Source organism: Psammomys obesus, unplaced genomic scaffold (genome assembly GCF_907164565.1).
Source record: "Psammomys obesus unplaced genomic scaffold, mPsaObe1.curated_primary_1811, whole genome shotgun sequence".
NCBI classification, from domain to species: domain Eukaryota; kingdom Metazoa; phylum Chordata; class Mammalia; order Rodentia; family Muridae; genus Psammomys; species Psammomys obesus.
This window is the reverse complement of record NW_026596040.1, coordinates 27,837,366-27,858,899: the sequence shown is the minus strand read 5'-3', so window position 1 is coordinate 27,858,899 and position 21,534 is coordinate 27,837,366. Positions and strand designations below refer to the sequence as shown.

Sequence of the window (21,534 nt, the reverse complement as noted above, 5' to 3'; positions counted from 1 at the left end):
TACATAGTCAGTTTCAAGACAGCCAGGGCTATGTAGAGACCCTGTCTCAAAACAAAACAAAACAAAACAAAACAAAACAAAACAAAACAAAACAAGTTATCCATTAACTGGATATGGAGCCCAAAGGAAGGCTCTTTAAGAGGAGGGGAGGAGAGGGAGCAGCAGGTGCAGCAGGCCTTTAAGCCAGAGCAGAACAAGGCCTTTGTTTACACAGTGGAGTCTGTGAAATGGGTACTTGGAGGAGCGGTATCTGCAAACCACCTGCCAGGCAGTGAAAACTCTGAAATAGAGCACTGACAGATACCTGGGTGTACCATGCACACGCAAAGATGCTCTTTTGCTACAACAGAGGCAAAAATGACTGTCTCAGACACTTCGTCGACAGTTGGAGTCCAGTCTGCTACATCACACCACCAGGCAAGTGCAAATCATACAAGGAACAACTTGCACTGCTCGGCCTCACTCTGGCACAAGCGATGCCGGCGCAGGAATGACAGGCAGCAGCCATCAGCGAGGCAGATGTAAACCTCATTGTATCCTGCTTGATACACACAGACTGCTGGCCTGGGCTGCTTAGAGCATGCTCCTGTGATCAGATGGACACAAAGCCTAAGAAAATACACTTTTTTTTCTCTTATTTTTTTTTTTTCTGTTATTTCCACAGAGGCAATTATACCCGTAAGCCCGTAAGCTTTTCTCTCTGCTCATGTAATTATTGTTTTTTTTTTTTTTTTTTTTTTTTTTGTAGTATGTGGAAATGCTTTAAAAACATATGGGGAAAAGCGCCACCGCCATTTCTGAAAGACAAGCGCCATTTCTGAAAGACAAGCTGCCTCCCTGATGAGCAGCCACCAGGTATCCATAAGGAGATTGCTCACAATCCTCTTGTTTTTACTCTTTTTGACAAGCACAAAAGAAGCACCCGTAAGGGCTGGATTTTAGAGAGGTTTTGCTCCTTTCCAGGAAGCAACCTCATTAGAAATGGGCCCACCTCTTGTTACTTAAAGTATTTCAGGACAGGGTTTCTTACCTGGGAATATTCGAAGTCGGTGATAGGGGCTATGCTCTTGATATAATCTGACCGAAACTGGTTTTCAGGGTTGGCCAGTGGAACTGGAGGTATTATAGTACTCATTGCCGAAACGATCGTCTAAAATAGGATGAGGGAGAAAAACAGAAGAGAGAGAGATATATAACACCTAAGGGTCCCATGAATGGTAATCAGAAATCTCTACTTCGGGTTTACCCCGCCTACTCTATACTCCAGGTGCACAAACACTGGGGGGATCCTTACCACAATAGCATCTTTGACATTTTTCCTGATGTCCAGAATTTTCTGCTTCTTCTCCCTGCATGGAAGGAGAGAGTTGCTATTAATTTCATTCTCCTCTCACTGACGGCAGCATCACACAGCTCAGTTCGCCAGAGGTCAGTACCAACCTCCAAGGCATCTGCCAAGTTCTTACCCCCAAATGCAAACCTCGTCCCCCCCTTCCAATTTCTGCTCTCAACAAATGGAATGTATCTGCTTTAAAAACCTACAGTTCAAACACCCATCAGGGCCCCGGAATCACAATTGTTATGGATATCACGTACAAACCTGACTTTACAGTTCTACTCAATCCGGGTCCCTTGTGTTCACAGTTAGAAGCCGTAGCAGATAACTTAGGCTTACTGTGGGCAGTTCTACGTTGGTGGACCCAACCAACTGAGGATTGGGAAAAAAAACAAAACACCGAAACCACGTTTGGCAAAACCCGTGCCTGCCCTGAATGTGTACTGACAGCTTTCCTTGCGATTAGTTCCTAAACCATCCAACACGGTGCAGTCACAGCTTTCATCAGCCCGTTGCACCAGGTACTGTGAATCGTCTAGAGGCGAGCCGAAGTAAACTGAAGGATGCTCATAGATGGTTTCCAGCTAACACGCCATTTTATGCAACAGATTTCAATATCCTTGGATTTCCAGGGGCCTCCGCCTCAGATACTAATGAGTAAACAATCAATGTATTGGCAGAGGGTTCAGCGCCAAACCAGTGTTAGAGAGCAGTTTCTCCCCCCAAGAATTCCTAACAAATCGTATTTTGGCAAGCAGTTTACTTCTTAAAACCAGACATTGCCGAAGAAGGGTTTGCCTAAACGGAGCAAGTTCAACGCTAGATATACCTCCCCGCCGCCCAGATATACCACACCATCAAAAGGACCGCTGGGACAAAGCGGCGGACACAGGATTTGGATCTCCTTACTCGGGGTTGAAGCCGTTGACATGCAGGATCCTCATCTGTTTGACGATGGTGCTCTTCCCGGACTCGCCGGCCCCTGTGAGCAAACAGAAAGTCATCCAGTCATCCGCGTCCTCCTAACGGGTCATCCTGTTGCTACCCAACGTGCCCTTGCCCTGACGCGGGCGCTTTCGTAGGAGTTCGCCCCGGCCGGGCTCCGGGGCCCGGCGGTGCCCAGTGTCACGGGTGGCACCGAGCCCCGGACCGCGCACCCGGGGATCCCGGGGGCCGGAGCCGCCGCACACCCCGGCCTTACCCAGGAGCAGCAGGCGGTGGGTCGCCTTGTAAGCCAGGCGCTCCTTCTGCAGCTGCTTCTCGATCTTCTTGTTGGCCTCGCGGCGCTCCTTCTCGTCCACGCCCTGGTCCTCCGCCGTCTTGCTGCTGTTGCCCAGGCACCCCATGCCTGCCGGCTGGCACTCCCGCCAGGCGCGGGGGAACACGCACCGGAGCCGGCGAGCGCCCGAGCGAGGCGTGCGCTCCCGCGACGGCCTCTCCGCTGCCCGGCGCTCAGGGCGCTGTCCTGGTCCCCGCGGGCTCCTCCCTGCTGCCCTGCCCGCCGCGCCCCGCCGGCCAGCGGTGCCGGGAGGCTGGCTGCGCCCGGGGAGCCGCTCCTTCGAGGCGGGTCGTCCTAGGGAGCTGCCAGGGAGACGGCGCCCGGCTCTGCCGGAGGCGGCTCGGTGGCACTGGGGCTCAGCCGGCGCCTGGCTCAGCACCGTCCCACGGGTAGCTCGAGGGGGTGGTGGTGGCGGTGAGCAACCGAGAACGGGGTCCTGCCCTCGGAGCGGCTAAGCGCGGCGCCGAGGGCCACAGCTCGCACCAAAGGCTCCCCGCTGGGCCCCTCTGGCCACTTGCTAGGCCGGCCTGCTTCTTGGCAGTCTGGCGTGCCCTTCTCCAGCGGGTCCCGCTCCGCAGAAAGGAGACGGGGACTCGGATGGGACTTGGCTTAGGGGGTCGGAGGAGCGTCTCCCCTAACCTGGTGGGTCAGAGGAGGGACGAGGGGCGCTGGCTTACACGCCGGCCCGCGTGGGCTCCCTCGCAGCCCGCGCCCCAGTGCGTCTGGGCACGGGCTCCTCGCTCTGCTCCGACGCCTCCTTGCTCCCAGGTGAGCGGGGACTCGGGATCATGCATATTCTATCGGGGGGAGGATCGCTAGGAGGCTCACCAGTCACAGCGCGCGTGCTCCCTTCTCTTCTCGACGATTCCAGCTCGCCCCCGCTACCACCTTTCCAGCCCGTCTTTGCCAAACTCCAGCCCCTGTTTTCCTTTGCAGTCCTGGCGAATGGTGTCACAGCTTTTCCAGAACACACTGTGGTTTTGAACTTGACCTTAAGGCCGAGGAATGGATGGGGGACAGGAGACTGGCACCTGCTGATCTTTTATTGTGACTGAGATTGGGAGCCGTTAGTTCGCTCTGCTGAGCTCTGTTGCTTTGTTCACAGTGCAAGAGCAGGGGATGAGGAGGACGAAGGAGGTGACTGGGTCCAGGTGTTGGAATCTAACACTGAGACATGGAGGCAGAAAAAGTCCTAAAGACCACAAGAAGTCGATGGTCCCCTTTGTCCAGCTTTCTCCAGACCCCACTCTCCCCTGCTATCAGCAGGACCCCTGGCCTGTGTCTCAGACAGCAGCCGCTAACTGGGTCTCTTCATCCCTCTGTCAACCAAGCCCTCTTGGTCCCTCCCCTTCTGTCTGTCTCATCACTTCTGTTTTTCAGACACTTTCTCCAATCTCTCTCTCTCTCTCTCTCAACTTAGACCTTCTGTCTCTCCTCTCATTGGTTCCACCAATCTTCCTCTTCCTGGGGCTCCTGTCCTGATCGTCTCTCCTGCCTCTTGCAACTTCAAACTCAGGTCGCCTGGCAGTGGCCTGAGCTGAGAACACGCTCGTCGGAATCACCAGTAGCTTTAGGGGCCTCCAGACTCTGTCCTCTCAGCGAGGCCAGTCTCCTGGAATCTTGGCCTCTCACTGCCACACCCCACTTGTTGAAACTTGCGTATCTCCTCCACCTAGTGGCTCCCAGCTCATCCTTTCTCCCCAGATGTAACAACTGTTGGGCCACCTCCAACCTGCTCCTTCTCCCTCCTTTCTCTGGATTTTTCTAAACTGTGCGGAATGGGAGTGATCCTGTTTTATTTCGTTTTTTTTTTGCAAACACAAAAAAGTTTCTGTGCTCTGTTGGGTGTTTTCTGAATACACATCCTGTCCTCTCCCACCACTGTGGTATTTGGCCACTCGTTGTAAGCACAGTTTTGGTAGCCTGTTTCCAAGGCCTCCAGCCTTAATCAAATGCAGTCCGAGAGGTGTTGCCCTCACATTGCTGGTCGGACTATAACGCTGTCCCCACCTGCAAACTCCTTCCCTGGTTCTTCTTGACTCTCCAGCTCCAAGTTCTGCTTCTCCACCCTCCCTCACGCCTCCCTCCTAACTAGGTAGGTTCAGGTGTCTTGCTGCTCTTCTCTTGGGGGTACCCATGGCCCCTTCTCTGGGCCAACTCCTAGTTATGCTCCTTGGCTTCACTGTCCCCTTTGTAGGCCCGTGTAGAGGAACAGAACAGACGCCATGAATGCATGCTAAAGAGGACTGATTAGAGTAGCTTACATGATGTGGTCTGGGTAGTTTGACAACGTGGGCTGACACTGAGGGGCTGAGAATCTTAGTTGCTCAGTCCTCGAGCCTGAATGTCCCAGTCAGCAGTCCCAGGCATGTGCTGGCAACCTGGCCGATCCCTGGAGAGCTTCTGGTCTTCAGTTTATTTTAGAAGATTTAAAAAGCTTCTTCTAATGTCAGCAAAGGAAAGCTTCAAGAATAGGATAAATGAGCTTGTTGGTGAGAGTGAAGGCAAAGCTTCTCTCTTCCACGTCCTTTTATCTGAGCTACCAGCTGACGGGATGCCCACATTTGGGGTGGGTCTTCCTGCTTCACACAATCTGATTAAGAAAGCCCCTCACAGTAGTGCCCGATGCCTTGCTGTTTTACGTGATTCCAGATCCAGTGAAATTGACGACCAAATTAGCCATCACACACACCTAGAACCCCTTTTCTATGTCTCATAGGGCCCATGCTTCTTCTTCATCTCTTCTATCACATTGCACGAAATGGTTTGCTTCCTGTTACATCGTAACTCTGTTAGACTGTGGGTGCCTTCAAGGTCAGGCTGGGCACTTCCTACACCTGGACCCACTGCCGTGTCTCAGCCAGAGACTCACTGGGAATAGTTGTTGAATGCAAGGAGAAATCCGGAGACGGTTCTTAGTCGAAGCATGGGCTGTTGTGACAGGAATTCCATGGCCACCTTTTAAATTCATTAACTATTTCTCCAGTGTAGCATTATATTGAGAATAGAAATAATTGTTCTAAAAACAAAAGCAGCAGCTTCTCAACATATGTAAACACGGAGTACCATTTTCCATTCGGAACTACATTGAAAGGTCTGGCTTTGTAGAAAACTGTTCAGCACAGTTGCCACATCTGTGAGTGCGTCCGCACATGTTTCAACCCAGCAGATACCATAATTATTAGGGCAGGTAGAAAGTGAGGGTGAAACATAAAAGCATAGCATAGCATAGCATAGCATAGCATAGTGGGTAGCTTTGTAAGGATTCGTCAATTTTTAAGTGCCAAGATATCTATAAATTATTTAGAAAGAGATGGGAACAAAACAGATTTCACAAAAAGTTACAAAGGGGAAATTAGAAACCCCCAAACACACACATTTAAGATAGTGTATTACTCAGATACTCTAAAAGTATAGCAAAAGATTATGGTTTTATCAGATATGTAAATTAGGGTTATACAATTTTAAGATCAAATACACCGACTCAGTGAAAAAGAAACCACACCGTACAGAGGAAGTGAGTAGATAACCAATATAATGATATCACACAAACTAGAAAAGCAGCTTTCACCTATGGAGTGATGGCAGGTACTGGCCTAGGTGCTGTATCTAGGAAATTCTTTAGTGCAATACATAGGAATTCTTACCACCATTGTTTTAAGTGAGTTAAGGAGGATGACTGCTCAATACGACCTACTGTGCGTCCATCAGCGTACTGTGCCAACTTTCAGGCTCTAGTCTAAATCGTGACGAAGCCTAATTTGTTCAGCGATTCAGTGAAAAATGTGAAAAATGCAGAGCCAATATCAACCTATTAGTAAACAGGAGCTCAAGGCAGCCCCTTCCTTCCTTCCTCCCTCCCTCCCCCACCCCTCCTCCTCCTTCTCTTTTGTTTTCAGAATCAAGTCCAGAGACTTGTGTAAGCAAGTGCTCTACTACTGACTTGCATTTTTGGCCCTCAACCTTTAAAAACATTTACATCCAATTATCTGCTCTTTTGCTCTTACAGCCTAGAGAATTGATCCACATCCATGTTTCCAAACTTTGAACCAGAATCCAGAACACTCCCTGGCTGATCCAGTGAGCCACAGAACAGAGCTATAGGGTTATTCAGAAAAGTGACTTGCTGCCAGGGGAAGGAAAGCATCTGTTGCTAGGCAACCTGAAGAGGGCACGGGGAGGCTCCCTGGGCAGGTACACAAATCTGCAGGATCTAAGGGTAGCCCCACGAACCTTACCAGCAGAGGGCGCCAGCGGATGGGAGCAGGGAAAAGAGCAAGGGAGGAAGGCTCTGGCATGTGAAAGGAATGGCTTTTGAGGGCCAAAGACAAAGGTAACAAAACGGTGCTTCTCTCACTGTTGAGGATAAAGGCAGGTAGAGTGTTTCAAAAGACTGATTTAAACCTCTTACATTTTCGTTTTGCGAATTTAAAATAATGACTTAAAAGTTTCTGGTCCCTTCAATCTCTCTGACTGAAGATGGCGAACTCTGAAGAGAATGACAGCCTTTTTATTTCTCCTGAGCTGGAAACAAAGTCGAGGATAACAAACAAGAAGGGATTGTACCTCTCATTATGAGCAGTTCGCTGAAAAAATTAATTAGCAAGTAGATTAAAAAAATACATTCAGGGCAGTTGTGTCAATTAGAGACAGCCCTAGATTCAGGAAGCGAGAGCAAATCTGAAAAATGAGCCAAGTAATGCATCACAAGCGATGCCAGGCGCTGAATGCGAATGAGAATAATTTAGCTCGTTGCTCTGCTGTGTTGGTGCTTTTGATGATATTAAAGACTAAAACTGCAGTAGGACCTGCAGTAGGTGTGGGCTCATCAAACGTTCTAAGAACAGAATATTTGGGGAAGCTAAGGAGTCGCTAACTCAGCAAGGACAGTGCCTGGAGCGCTCACAGCTGCAGCCAGAAGGACCAGCTCACAAAGCATGCTGTAGCACAGGGTTATTGAGTGCTGGCATCCCTGCACGACAAATTGTATACCACCTAGTGTCATGGTGGAAACAGGCTGTCACTCGCTTTCAGCAGCCAAGATCCCCGTATGACCTAATTATAATACACATGGAAAGTATTATGGTACATTTAAACATTTTTTTTTTTATCTGAAAAGCGGAGAAATAGCTTCAAGTTTCCTTTTCTGTACATACTCTGAGATCAAATATTTTAAAATTTACTGAGATGATGTGTCTCCTTTTTTCTTACTCCTACCACAGAAGTAATATGGAGCAGCTGTGAAAGGTGTGATCCATAAAGGATTAGCAACTGGCAGCTTTAAACATCAAAATAGCAGCACATCAGTCAGGAGACTGATGTGGTAAATGGTAAATGTCACTGACTCCTCCTTGTGTCCAAAACTCAGGATTACAGTGTCCCTGTTAGAATATTCTCTGTCACACAGAGTTTAACAGCTGCGTAGGACACGAGGTAAGAGACCACCAAATACGTTAAAAGACAAACTCAGCACAACAAAATACGCCATCAAAGTGGATTTGCAAGAAGAATGGAACCATCCATGTTTTCAGTCCAGAAACCCCATGAAAGGCACCAAACTCGACCAGGCTCTGTCACGCATGACTAAGTGTTTGCCAAAAGCCTGTCTGTTAGTAAGAGCTTGATCTCCAGGCTACGTCAGTAGTGAAAAGTGGCAGAACTTTCAAGTAGCGGAGCCTAGTGGGGAGGGAGTGTGTCTTCTGGTCACTGAAAATAAGCCCTCAAAGGGATAGTGAGACCCTAGCCTTTTTCTCTTTCACATGCTGTCCAAGGTGTGTGTGTGTGTGTGTGTGTGTGTGTGTGTGTGTCTGTCTGTGTGTCTGGAATGAGACACTGGTAGCCTGAAACATTCACAGCTGTGGGACAGCTAAAGCTGTGGCCTCAGAATCTGTTTTTGTATCAGATTCTGACAAACACCAACTCTGAGGTTGCCAGAGGCCCTTCTGGGGACTACAGTATTTTAGAAAAACTGCATGTATCACAATGACACTTGAAATATATTTTACAAGCCACACATAAAACTAAAGGACTCGGCGATGTAGCAGGAGGCCCCATCAGAACACGGTCAATCACCCTAATGGTTTTGTCTTGTTCTTCAACCTTAAGAAGTCTAGCAGACTTTTGAACTCCAGCAGATATCCAAATGTAAGTTGTTTAATAAAAATATAGGAACCCTAATGTGAAGTTAAAAATAACCCCAGTCTATCAAGCTTGACAGATACTCTTTCTTCACTAATTAACAATGGCCAGATGAAATAAAACATAAGCACTTTGCAAACAAGTCTAAGCTGCATGAACAAAGCATACCTTTTAAAGAATATTTTTATGATCAAAAAAATAGCTTCAGCATTTAGAGATGGTTCTAGTTCAAGTAATTCTATTTCCAAACCTACCTTCTTTCTTATAAAGTGAATGCAATTCCACAAAGTCTCCTTACTGGGTCAGGGTTGGGGGGTGGGAAGAGAGAGGAATAGAGGAATATGCATTCTGCATTTTAAATGCTGGATACTGTTCTCGTGTTGATGAAAGTTCATGTGAGACCTAGAACTGTGAGAGATGTCATGGCACAGATCCCAGCAGTAACATACCGGTTCTGGGCTGTGGACCTGGGTACATCTGTTCTTGTATGTTGGCAACATACAACATACAAGATGGCAAATCATGTGTGTCATGTGTGGCAAATCACATGACAATAGATTGTGAGGAAAGCTGGCTGACAGAATCCCAGTTCATGTCTGTGCAATAGAGGCTCATATAATTGAACACATTTAGTCTCCCCACTTGCCATCATGTACTGAGAACAAGCCATGCATGGTGATTCATGAGATTTGCAATCTCAGTTCGCAGAAGGCTGAGGCAAGAGGATTGACACCAGTTTCAGATTAGTGTGGGCTGTCCTAGGCTACCCTGAGCTTCAGAGTGACCTTTTTTTTTTGCCTCAAAAATATAAATGAATGAATGAATAAATAAATGAAAACTAAAGAAAACCATATGATACGTTTCTTATGCTCGTGAACAGGCAATGTAAGACAAGCTATAGGTGAAGTACCTCTAATTCACAATTCCAGACCTAAACTCTACGAAACCTTAAGGTTTTCTGGGTGCTGACATGTTAACTCAGTGGAAAATTCCACCCCTGACCTCAAGTGACAGGTTGAGCTTGACACACAGGGCACTAAAAATACAACCTAAAGTTAATGTCAGGCTATGTACATAAGGTGTACATGAAAGGAGTTAATTCTGTATTACAATTTGAGCCTTATCTCAAAGCCATTAATATTCATGATGTTTATGTATTTGTCCCGGTTGGCATTAGTTGTCAACCCGACACAGTCCATATCACCTGGGAAGAGTCTCAACTGAGTAATCATCTTTATTAGGTTGGCCTGTCAACATGTTTGTGAAGGGTTGCATGGATTGCCTTATGTAGGAGGCCTACCATGGGAAGCACCATTTTCTGGGCAGGTGGTCCTAGGCTGTAAAAGAAAGGTAGTTTAGCATGGGTCTGTGAGTGAGCCAGTAAACAGCATTCCTCCATGGGCTTTTGCTTCAGGTTCTTGCTTGAATTCCTACCTTGGCTTCCCTCAACGATGGATTGTGATCTGGAAGTGTAAGCTATCTACACCCCTTTCTTCCCAAGTTGTTTTTCAAGTGTTTTATCACAGCAATGGAAAGGAAGTCCGAACAGTATACAAATATTCCAAAGTCTAAAGACATCTGAAATCTGGAAAGTATTTTGAACAGGGAATATGCAACATTTCTACCCCAGGCAATCAGAAAGCCAAGTGTGACAGTGTATATGCACCAAAGGATGAATGGTGCTGGGTGCTGGGAGGTGGGGAGGAGGAAGCAGGGTTTAATGAAGACAGAGTTCAGTTTGGGAGAATGACAAAGTTCTAAACATGGGTTGTGGGGACAGTTTACAACAATGTAAATATGCTTAGTGTCACTGAATGGGACAATTACAAGTGGTTAAAATGGTACATCATGTAAGTATTTTATTAGAATAAAAAAAGGACAAGCAGAATCTTCAGCATGATTTCAATGCAAGAGAGATTCTTCTGGAGAGCGGACAGAGCTTTATAGATTCAGAAAGGTTTTCTCCCAGCTAAACTGCTCCCTCCCCTGCCAGGCCACCCCCCCCCCCCAAAAAAAAACAACAACAACTAGTGACTACTCTATAGCACAGACTGACCTCAAAATCATGGTTCTGTTGTTGTAAAGAAAGAAAATCCCAATCATTCGATTTTTACCAATGAAGACTCAGGACTTAGATGCTGGGGTGAGAGCCTTGTAGCTCAGAGAGGCAGAGAAAGCCCCAGCTGACCTTCCTACTCAGCTGACATCCCAGGAGGAAAAGGCCCTTTCTCCTCCACACTTTCTTAAACACCCTCAGTTCCATGTCCCTCCTTTCTGTTTACTTATTTCACTCCCTTTTGACTGGCCACTTGCTCCACCTCTTGACTTACAGTTGACTTTATTTAGCTCTTAGATTAAAGCTGTGTGCTAGTGCTGAGCCATACTGCAAGTACTTATTCACAGTGAACAGAAAGCTCTTGGGTTAAAGGCGTGCACTAGGGATGAGCCATACCACAACAAGAAACGGGTTTTTCCAGCACACAATCTAGGGGTTCACAATGTGATCAAATATCAGGCTGTGGGGCCCTTCCTCCTGCTTTAGCCTTTTGAGTACTTCGTTACCACCTCCTGCAGTTCTGACTTCTGAACAGCTTCCTTCTCATTAGGCATGTTTATTTCAATTTTAGTTTCTCACTAGAGGGTTGCAGTGTATAGAAAAAAGGGTGGCCATAGGCCATGCATGTGCATTCTTTAAAGTGTAGCATTTTCATCATCCATTTGTCACGAAGTACATTTTTAAAATTAGATTTTATTTCTACAGTGCTGATGATCAAACCTAGGATCATTCCCTGATAGGAAATTGTTTTACCACTGAGCTGCACCCATAGTCCTATGAAAGCATGTACAAAATATATATTCTACGCCCTTGGTGCATTGCACAGCCTTGAGATTATGAGTGTGGATAATTGTTATCCCTGACTTCAGATGTCATAATAGTCTAGTCAAGGAGAATAGACCTGGCACCAGGTTCTGTGAATTCTATCCAGGTTCCAGTGGGAACACATAGAGGTATGTGTGCCCAATTCTAAATGTGTAGAGGACAAGATCCTTGCTTTCCTAGAGAAACTTCCAGTAACCTGTGTGAGCTAGTGCTCACTCCAGGTTTAAAAGGACAGGGAAACGGGGCTGACTTCCTGCACCTTTACTTGGTCCTCCCATGATGTACATTGTTGCCCACAGTTCTGTCTGAAGGTAACATGAGGACTGGGCAGCTGGGAGAGTCTCACTCCCAGGACGACCTGGAACCAGGGTCCTTATAGACTGCAGGCAACCACACCATTTTCTTTTTCCCACTGTTGCAGAATGAACACTGAACAAGCCTACCTTCATTCCCACTCATTAGGGAGGTTAATCTGCATATAATGACTGTTGAATTAATTATCTCTCTGCCCAGTTGCCTTAGCAACTGGTTTCTTTTAGAATTTGGTTTAGTTACAGAGTTTAAAGCCACCAAATCCTTCATGATAGAGTGTCAGGTTGAATATGAAATTAAACAGAACACAAACTCATTCTATCCCAGGTGCCAACCATGCCCTTTTCTCAGAAAATTCGCTATCCTCAAACTTGCAGGGCAATTGGCGAAGAATGAGTGGGAGGCCTTGATACCCATCTGTGCACAGTAGCGTTCCTCAACTGATGCTTTACAGGCTGAGCTTTGCAATTCTTTCCAAGAGTTTAAACTAGAGCTAGGGCTGGGGTGCCTGTGAAGGCTTGCTGGTACGAGGCTGGAGGTTCAGTCTCCTACACCAGAAAAAATAAAAAGGAAGAAAATAAAAGAAGAAAGAGAAACCACAGAGGCTGACATCCAAGAGGATGTATAGTAATGGTTAATAAGGTGCAGGAAGCCAGCTCCCTTTTCCCCATCATTTTAAACCTGAGGAAAACTGTGGCTCACACAGTTACTGGAAGTCTCTCTAGGAAAGCAGGGATCTTGTTCTCTACACGTTTAGAACCGGGCACACATACCTCTATGTGTTCCCACTGGAACCTGGATAGAATTCACAGAACCTGGTGCCAGGTCTATTCTCCCTGACTAGACTATTATGATAGCTGAAGTCACGGATAACATTTATCCACGCTCACAACCTCAGGGCCCGGCAATGCACCAGTGGTGTAGTATATATTTTTCTCATTCCAGAAAAATTATAACCAAAGGTAGGGAAGCCACAGGATGAACAAATGTTGACCCTGTGACTGGCAGAAAGAAGCAGCGTATAAATATGATCCTGGAGGAGTGAAAACAAAACAAACAAAACAGAACAAAACTCCCCCAAACGATAACAAAGCCCAGGCACGGATTGGGATCATTGGAACTTTAGGCGGCCATGCTCATGACTAGGTTGGCCCAGGCCTCTGCAAGCCTGTGCTGTGTGCCTAGGTGTGTTTGTGTGTTCGTGTGTGCGCATGTGTGTGTATGCAATTGCTGGCTGCTGAGAAAGGCAGGAAGTTAAGGGTTCCCTGTAGTTGCAGGCTTGCTCATATGGAAGAGGGAAACTTCTTTGGAGTGACAGCTCAGATTTGTGGTTTGGGGAGAGTCTTTCCTTTTGCGCAGGGTCTCATGGGTGGGGAGGGAGGAACAAATGGGCATCTCATGCAGCTGTGTCCATGCTGCAGCACTGACTTGGCAGTATAGGCTGGAACTTCCCAGTAGCTAGGGGTGCAAAAACTCTGCAAGCTGCAGGGAGATTTGAATTTCCAGGCTGAGAGGCAGGCAGCTTCTCTGCCCTGAGCAGGCTCTGGAGGTCCTGTCTTCTCTGCATCTCTGGAGATTTGCCCCTTTGTCCTAGGAGGCTTTCCCTGACTCCCTGTCCTGGCTCCTGGGTCACTTTCTCAAAGCCATTCCTGATCAATGTGGCATGGAGGAGCTGCTGCTGCCGCCCTCACACATCCCTGCCACCGCACCTTTGTAAATTACCCTGCACTAAACTGCTTTACATAGTTTGTTACTTTCTCCTAGGGCTCCCATCAAACAGCACCTTCCTCTAGGCAAGGCTTGAGAAAAGGATTCCCAGTCCCCCATCCTAATTTGTCAGTGCCTTTGTTTAGTTGCAAACCTGTACAACTGTATAGATAGTCCTGGCACATTTTCAGGCTCTGTGGTCTCAAAAGGAAGATGAACCAGTAGCCTGGAAAGATGCAAAGCCTACGGCAGAGAGCTTGAGGCTCAAAGGGGTGGTGAAGAGAACACAATCCAAAAGAAGAGTGAGGAGTCAGTCGGTTGGGGAGGAGGGCTCCCCCTTTCTGAGGACTAGGGGAAGAGGATAGGGGATAGTCTTCCATGTTTGCCTCTTAGGAGCCTGTCAGACCCCTGATGGTTGCAAGTGAACAAGAAGTCCCGAGCAACTTTCCTTCAGAGTTAGGTGTGCTCCCTTTGGAACCCAAATCTTACCTATTGAGCATACCACAGGATCGGAAGTGGCCTCAGCCAGCCTGCAGAGTCCCATGCCACACAGGGTGCAAGCCAGTCTAACTTCTCCCAGCGCTCACTGCTCTTTGAGAGGAACTCACATGGGCCAGGCCTCCCAGCTCTGGCTCTGGGCCTCAGACCCAGAGCATCTGGATTGATATAACGCATACTCCATAATTTGACCCATTCATTCAGGGACACGACTGTTTCTTTTTCCTAAGTCACTGGCACCAGGAGACCACAGAGTTTCTAGAAAGATACATGTCCTTTGAACAAATGCTTGAGGATGCTGAGGTCACTTTCTTCCCCGTTATTGTATGGGGCTGAGAGCCTCTTTTAGAACAGATGTGTTTGTATGGTGGATCAGAATGTCCAGGAATATACAGAATCATGTGACACACATCTTGGGTTTTCTTTCTTTCTTTCTTTCTTTCTTTCTTTCTTTCTTTCTTTCCTCTCTCTCTCTCTCTCTCTCTCTCTCTCTCTCTCTCATAAAAAATGTTTCCAGAGAAAGAAAGAAAGCACAGCAATGAGAGGGTGGACAGCTGCTCAGCAACTAGCCTTTCTCTTGCCCAGCTCAGGGCACCCTCTGAGTAGCTTAACCACCTGGCTTGGCACTGTCAAATGGAGCACTTGTGTGACAGTGCTGTTGAGTTTACCCTTGTTATGGTTTGACTAAGAATGTCAATAGACTAAGAATGTCCCATAGACCCCTGGGTGTAAAGACTCAGCCCCTAGCTGAAGGCCTTATTTCTGTGGGTACTGGAAACTTCAGGATATGGGAGATAGCTGGAGGAAGTGGGTCATGAGGCTCATGCTCCCAAAGGGTATTTGTCCCTGAACCTTCCTGTCTTTCTGAGTCTTTTGCTTGTGGTTGTCATGAGGCCTCTGCTCCACCCACTCACCTTTCACTATGCTCTCCTCATTGAACGTTGGAAACTCAGCCACTCAATTGCAGACCTAAGCACTTTTATGGACCCAAATAAACCCTTTGTTCCTTACGTTGATTTTCCCAGGTATTTGTCACAGTGAGAGGCACCCGGGACCCACTCAGACTTGAACTTGGATGGGCAGCCGTCTCACAGGGTTGCACCACACGAAGGCACTTGGTAGATTGTTAACTTTCTGTCTAGCCGGGAGGTGAGTGAGAGGGTTGTTCTCTGTGCAACAGCACCACCTTGAGGACACTTCAAGGGATAACCCACTTGTTAGAACAGACGCTGAGCGTCTTTGTGGGACACAAGGTAGAGCAGAGGGAAGAGGAGGCACCTCCAGGTCTCCTTTTCAGCAGACCCTCTTTCCCCCTGCCTCCTGCTATTTCTTCTAAATACTTAATTGTTAATCAATTTATTCTTTGAAAATTTCATGTATGCTTATAATACACTCTTGTCACACCTCCTAACCTTTGCTCTTCCATCTCCACCAGTTCTTCTCCTCCTGGGGAATCCCATCTCACTTGTGTCTTGCTTTTGCTTTGTGACCCACTGGATTTAACCAAGGCCCCTTATTTGGGCGTGGGTTTGAAGCTATCCAGGGGAGTGGATATCACCAGTGGCTACTTCACTAAAGACAAAGACTTCCTTTCCCCCAGCAGCCCTCAACTGCCATTAGTTCCCTTAGGCATGACCCACGGACCCTTCCTCATCTATGACTGCATGCTTGTGGGCTCGGTCTCATGCAGGCTGTATGCAGGCAAACACAGCTGTTGTGAGCTCAAGAGCAACACAGCCATGTCATGCCCATAAGACAGCATTTCATGGACCTTTGAGTCTTCTCTGCTGCAATGTTCCCCGAGGAGGTGACACAGCTGTCTTTCTTAGGGATGAGTACCCAGCAGTCACTTGTTCTTAGCACCTTAGCCAGCTCTCTCTACAATCCCTCATTTTCTGCAAAGGGAAGTTCCTCCGATCAAGGCTGAGGACAGCTAGTCTGTGGGCATAAATATAAACATTTAGGAGATAGTTTTACAACTTGTCACTTTAACAAAACAAAAGCAATAGGCTCACCCCTAGTGCTTATGACCCCCAAGTCATGAGCCCTTGACCAGGTCCACAAGCACTGATACTGAACTCCCATCTCTGGAGCAGACCTTGGATCTAATTTAAAAAAACAAAACAAAACAAAACAAAACAAAAACAGCTGGTTCACAGCTAGAATATTTGCAGGAAATATTTTTCCTGTGCTTGATCTAGACAGCCCCTTTTCTACCCAGACTCGCCAGCACTGAGAGATACAGGTTTCTCTTCATTTTACAGAGCAGGAAACAGGATCAGATAAAGTCTGTTCCTTAAGGTCATGCCAGTAGAACACAGCTGAGTATAGATTCAAATCTCATTCTTCTGGTTCTTATATACTGTCATTACCAGCATGCCACGTGCCTGTAATGACTATTGCTTTGATTGGGGATTGGATTGGATTTGCTGGCTGCTTTTGGAAGGATGGACATTTTCACAATATTAATTCTTCTGATCTATGAGCATAGGATGTAGAGGAGTTTTAATCCAGCAACATGGCAGCTCTGGCAAGGGATCATATCTAAAGACCTTCTAGATCTGTGTGATCTGGCTGAAATGCAGACATGCTCTGAGTTAAAGTATGATCTGGCTAGTTACAGACATGTCCTCAGTATACACCTTTAATCCCAAACAATGAAGGTAAGCTTAGTTTATAGAAGAAAGCATCCATGTTGAAAAGTGATATCTAATTGAGGGGCAGACAAATGAATCAGAGATAGATTTTACAGAGTGAGTCAGAGATTGGATATGCTCAACTCTCATGAGAGCAGGACAGGAAAGAGAGGCTCCTTAAGAGCAGTGCAGGAAAAAGGAGAGCTATAAAAAGAAGTCTTTACCAAGAGTTTCTTACCCAGACAGTTTTACAGAGACAGGTTGCAAAGAGAACAAGCTAGCCACAGGTTCAGACAAAATAAGCCAGAGAATGAGAAGGAGCTGGAAGACTAAAGCATAATGCCCAAATTAGTTTGAGGCCAGGTAGAGGAATCAGTCAGAAGCCAAGAGCAGCCAGTTTGAATTAGTTAGCTTGGAGAGGGTTTTAGGCTACAACAGGCTGAGTTGAACCTGTCAGTGAGGGTTCAGAAAGAGCTAGAAAGGCTGGGGAATGGCTCTTATATCAATCCCCTCATCTGAGGACATAAAAACCTTTACAGTGGGAGGTCTTTTCATCTTCCTCACTTTCTTCAGTGTCTGAAAGTTTTCACTGTAAAGGTCTTTCATTTTCTTGGTTTGGCTTATCTCTAGGTATATTATCTTATCCATCTATTTATTTATTTGTTTATTTATTTATTTATTAAATTTATTATTGTGACAATGGTGAATGGGCTTTCTTTTTTAGTAAGTCTGTCTCTGGTTAATAGGAAGGCAGTGATTTTTTTTTGCATGTTTATTTTGTACCTTGCCACTTTGTTGAAAGCTAAGAGTTCTAAGAGCTCTAAGAATTCTTTTGGCATCATCTTTAGAGTCTTCTATATATGGAATTGTATTATATGCATAAAGAGGTATTGAACTTCTTTTTTGATCTGTATTCCTTTTCTTTTCTTCTTTTTTCCTATTGCTCTGAATAAGCATTGTATTCAACAGGAATAGGAGAGTGAACACCTTTTTTCTCTTGATATTAGTGGTAATGCTGTGAAATTTTCTCTATTACTCATGATACTGGATTTAGATTTGTTATATAGAACATTTTTATGTTGATGTATACCCCCTCTATGCTTAGCCTCTCTGTGACTTTCATCATGAAGGGATGCTAGATTTTGTCTGTAAGCAGAAACCAAAGGAAGCCATTTTGAATAAAACTTTCATTTAGAATAGGGGCCAAATAATGTTTAAGTTCTGAAGACCTCTCTGGGTCTTGACATCCTGCTTGGCAGAGAGAGACATGTACATGAGTGACTGACATCCTAGTTGGCAAGGTGAGACACAAATGCTAGGGAAGTCACCCCATCATATTTGAATTCTGTGCCCAACCAATGGCACAGAATAAGTGTACCACAAAGACGTGTTTCCAAGGAAGTCCCCTATCCATAGATCCTGATTGGTGGGAAAATGCAACTGTAACTTGGCACAGATATTTATAGTTTTCAAGCTTGAAAGCTCTGTAACATTCTGGCTTGGGTTGGGGGTGGGGTGGGAGTGTCACAGTTCAACTTGAGAGTCTGCTCTGCATCCCGATTGATTGGTAGTGGCTTGATTAAAATGAGTTTTTGTCATCTGCACTGACCTGGTGTTTGAGTTATGTTTTGATCTAAGCAGACCCCATGACATGTCAATGGCCTTTCTATGTCTATGGACATGATCATATGATTTTTGTTTTGAGTCATTTATGTGACAAATATGTTTATTGATTTACTTATGTGAACCCCCCCTTGCATCTATGAAATGAAGTCAACTTGGTTCTGATGAATAATGTCTTTAATATTAACTGAACTTGGCTTGTCTTTTAAGACACTAGCTATGATTGGCCTGGAACTTGTTGCAGGATATTTAATCACACCGGGAACCCAGTGATTGTGTTCACTGGAAAAACCTCTTCCTAGTTGTGGTGTGGTTCAGCCCTAGCACACACTTTCAATCTAAGAGTTTTCTGTTTGAATTAAATAAAGTCAACCATAGGTCATAAGGTGGGGTAAACAACTTGATGGAGAGTGACCAGAGAAAAAAAGCCATAGAAAGTAAGAGGAAGTCAGGAGGATGGATAGAGAGATGCATAGGAAGTAGGAGGGAGGAACATTCAGTTTGGGGTTTTCTGAGATGGTATGGAGAAGGAACAGTCCTTCCTTTTGGGACATCAGCTGAGGTGGAAGGTCAGCTAGGTCAGAGAGGTTCTCCGCCTCTCTGAGCTAGCAGGCTTTCACTCAAGAAATAGGCTCCTGAGTCTTTATTGGTAAAAATCTAATGATTAAGATTTTGTTAAAAACAACATTTGGCCCTCCAACATGTGGCATGACCACAAAGACAGAGAAATCACCCACAGTGTACAAACTGAGAAGCCTTCAGATTTGGTAAGTCACCTGGGAAGTCCTCAAGAAGAGAGTTAAGGATGGGAAATACCACAATAGAAGGTGTTAGGGTCCTGTATAGCACTATTTTAGATGGATTAAAAATAGAACAGAAAATAAAAGCTAAACGACTTAACTGAAATTGGCTCAATGCCGATTATGATTATTATTGTTTTGGTATTTCATATTTTATCCTTAGAGCCACAGTGGCTCTCTGAACCCTCTCAATGAAAGAAGCTTTAGAGATACAGGAAAAATAAAAATATGAAAAGTGGATTAATAACATACATGCCTTAGAAGAAAATTAGAGAGTATTATAAAATGAGAAAAATACTTAGACATAGACAGAGAAATTTTAACAAGAACCTATCATGCCACTCATTGCATGATGTAACTGAAGAGAAGCCCAAGGTTGTTAGAAAACCAACCTTAGTTTATCCTGTTACTATGTAAGACCTACAGGAGATGCTAGGCACCCCCAAAGTTATGAAGAAGTTAAATAGAATCATATAAACAGATTTGGGGTGATTTAAGATAATTTTATATGGTATGCATTCATCCTGTGTGAAGCAGATATTAAATTCATGGGCAACTCAGAACAGAATTATTCACCCAAGACTGGAAAGATTTGGCAATAGCAATATTGGGAGCTGGTCCTCAGTTACAATGGTGCTCATGGTGGAAAGAGGAAGCTTAGGGACTTAGAAAAAAACAATGAAACAGGGCTAGAGGTGTTAATATTTCCCAGGATAAGTTGCTAGATAAAGGTCAGTATGCTGAGTTACAGGCATCTTGAATTTGATAATCATACCTTGATAATCATACATTTGATAATCATATGTTGTTTAGCAGCTTTACTTGCTTGGGACAAGGTTAAAGAATCAAGGAAAAGGTCTGAATCATTTACTAAAACTGTACAAGGCCCAAAAAAGCCTTCACTGATTTTTTACAAAGATTGACTTCAGCTATAAAGAGAATAGTATTAGATTCAGAAGTCAGACCAATACTAATCGAATCTTTGGCTTTTGAAAATGCTGTTTTGTTGGAAGGACCCTGCTGTTTGAGGTTGCAGTCCTCCCAGTCCAGAGAGCCATTTTGAGGCTCGTTGTTAAGTGCAGGACTCCCTCTCTCCAGCAGGGCCTCCTACTCTCTGACTGACTTCATCTGGAGAGTGTCTTTAGACATAGATCTCCTAACCACATTTGATATAAGACCTTTGACACAGCTCCCTGCTGGCTCTTCTCTCCCTGTACCTGTAGGATAATTAGGTTCTGTGTTCCTGTTTATGTGATAGGAGTGTGCTGTTTGGTGCAAATCAAGCATCCTGGAAGTGACTAGTTCCAACCAATTATGCACACCTATCCTGAGAGCTCTCACCATTCCCCAAAGGATATATAACCATTGATATCCTGAATTAAAGTTGCATTATCTCCCTGAAGTGGTTCCAGTTGTACTCATGGCCTTCCACGCCCTGTGTCTCGCCTTCTGCTCTTCCTGCCTTTGTGGGGCTGGTGGCCAACAGCCTCCCAGAGAGGATGAGAATCACAATAATTCATAATGCAGACGGGTGATTACGCCTTTAAAGGCAAGATCAGCACCAATAGAATATGGCGAATATTGGATCTCGCATTTATGATGCTATTCTGACAGAAGAAATTTCTAAAAGTTTTAAGAAAAATCAAAATGTCAGATATTTTAATTGTGGAAAACCAGGTTAGCTGAAAATAGATTGTAGGCAAGGAGTTCCTAAAAATAACTTTTTTTTCTAGAGATAATCCAAAAAGAAGGCCCCAGCCTTGTGGAGTATGCAGAAGGCGTGGCAGAGGCTGGCACTGCACTAATAAATGCAGCTCAACAAGGGACGGGCAAGCGAACCCTTTGCCATTGGGAAATGCTCTAGGTGCTCCCCACAGGCCTCAATATCAAATTTGATTCAATTGTTCCCTGTCAGTGTCAGAGAAACTCATCTACAGAGCAGTTAAAAGATTTGCTTGTTGTTAAAAACAACATTGCTCTGAATGTAACCAAGGTCAGAACAGCTTCAGTGGCTTAAAAGAAAAAAAATTTTTCAGGAGAGTCTAGAAAACAAGTATTTTGGCAAACTGCTATAAATGATCAGAGACCTAAAAATACAAATAAATGGCATTGGAATTGAAGGTTTAGTAGACACAGAAGCAGATGTGACAATAGTCTCAGTCTCACCAAAATCTTGGTAGCCATCTTGGCCTCTTCAGGAGGTAAACATCCAGTTTCTAGGGGTTGGGACTTTATCTCAGGTAAAACAAAGTGCAAGATAGGTCAAGTGCATAGGGCCAGAGGAACAAATTGGGAAATTAAAGCCATATGTGGCTAATATATCC

General features: G+C 45.4%; 1 protein-coding gene across 2 annotated transcripts in view; it reads right to left on the bottom strand.

The window, feature by feature from the left end:
• The window catches only part of Gnal (G protein subunit alpha L), a 127,870-nt gene that overhangs the window by 85,972 nt on the left and 20,364 nt on the right, over positions 1-21,534 (bottom strand). The window contains exons 1-4 of one of the 2 annotated variants that reach the window (XM_055622477.1): positions 2,538-2,682; positions 2,246-2,318; positions 1,295-1,349; positions 1,031-1,150 (exon numbers count right to left, since the gene is read on the bottom strand). In XM_055622477.1, coding sequence (XP_055478452.1) covers positions 1,031-1,150; positions 1,295-1,349; positions 2,246-2,318; positions 2,538-2,682 — 393 coding nt within the window. Of the gene's footprint in view, positions 1-1,030; positions 1,151-1,294; positions 1,350-2,245; positions 2,319-2,537; positions 2,683-21,534 lie in introns of those variants that run through there. The other variant, XM_055622478.1, reaches the window with a different exon arrangement.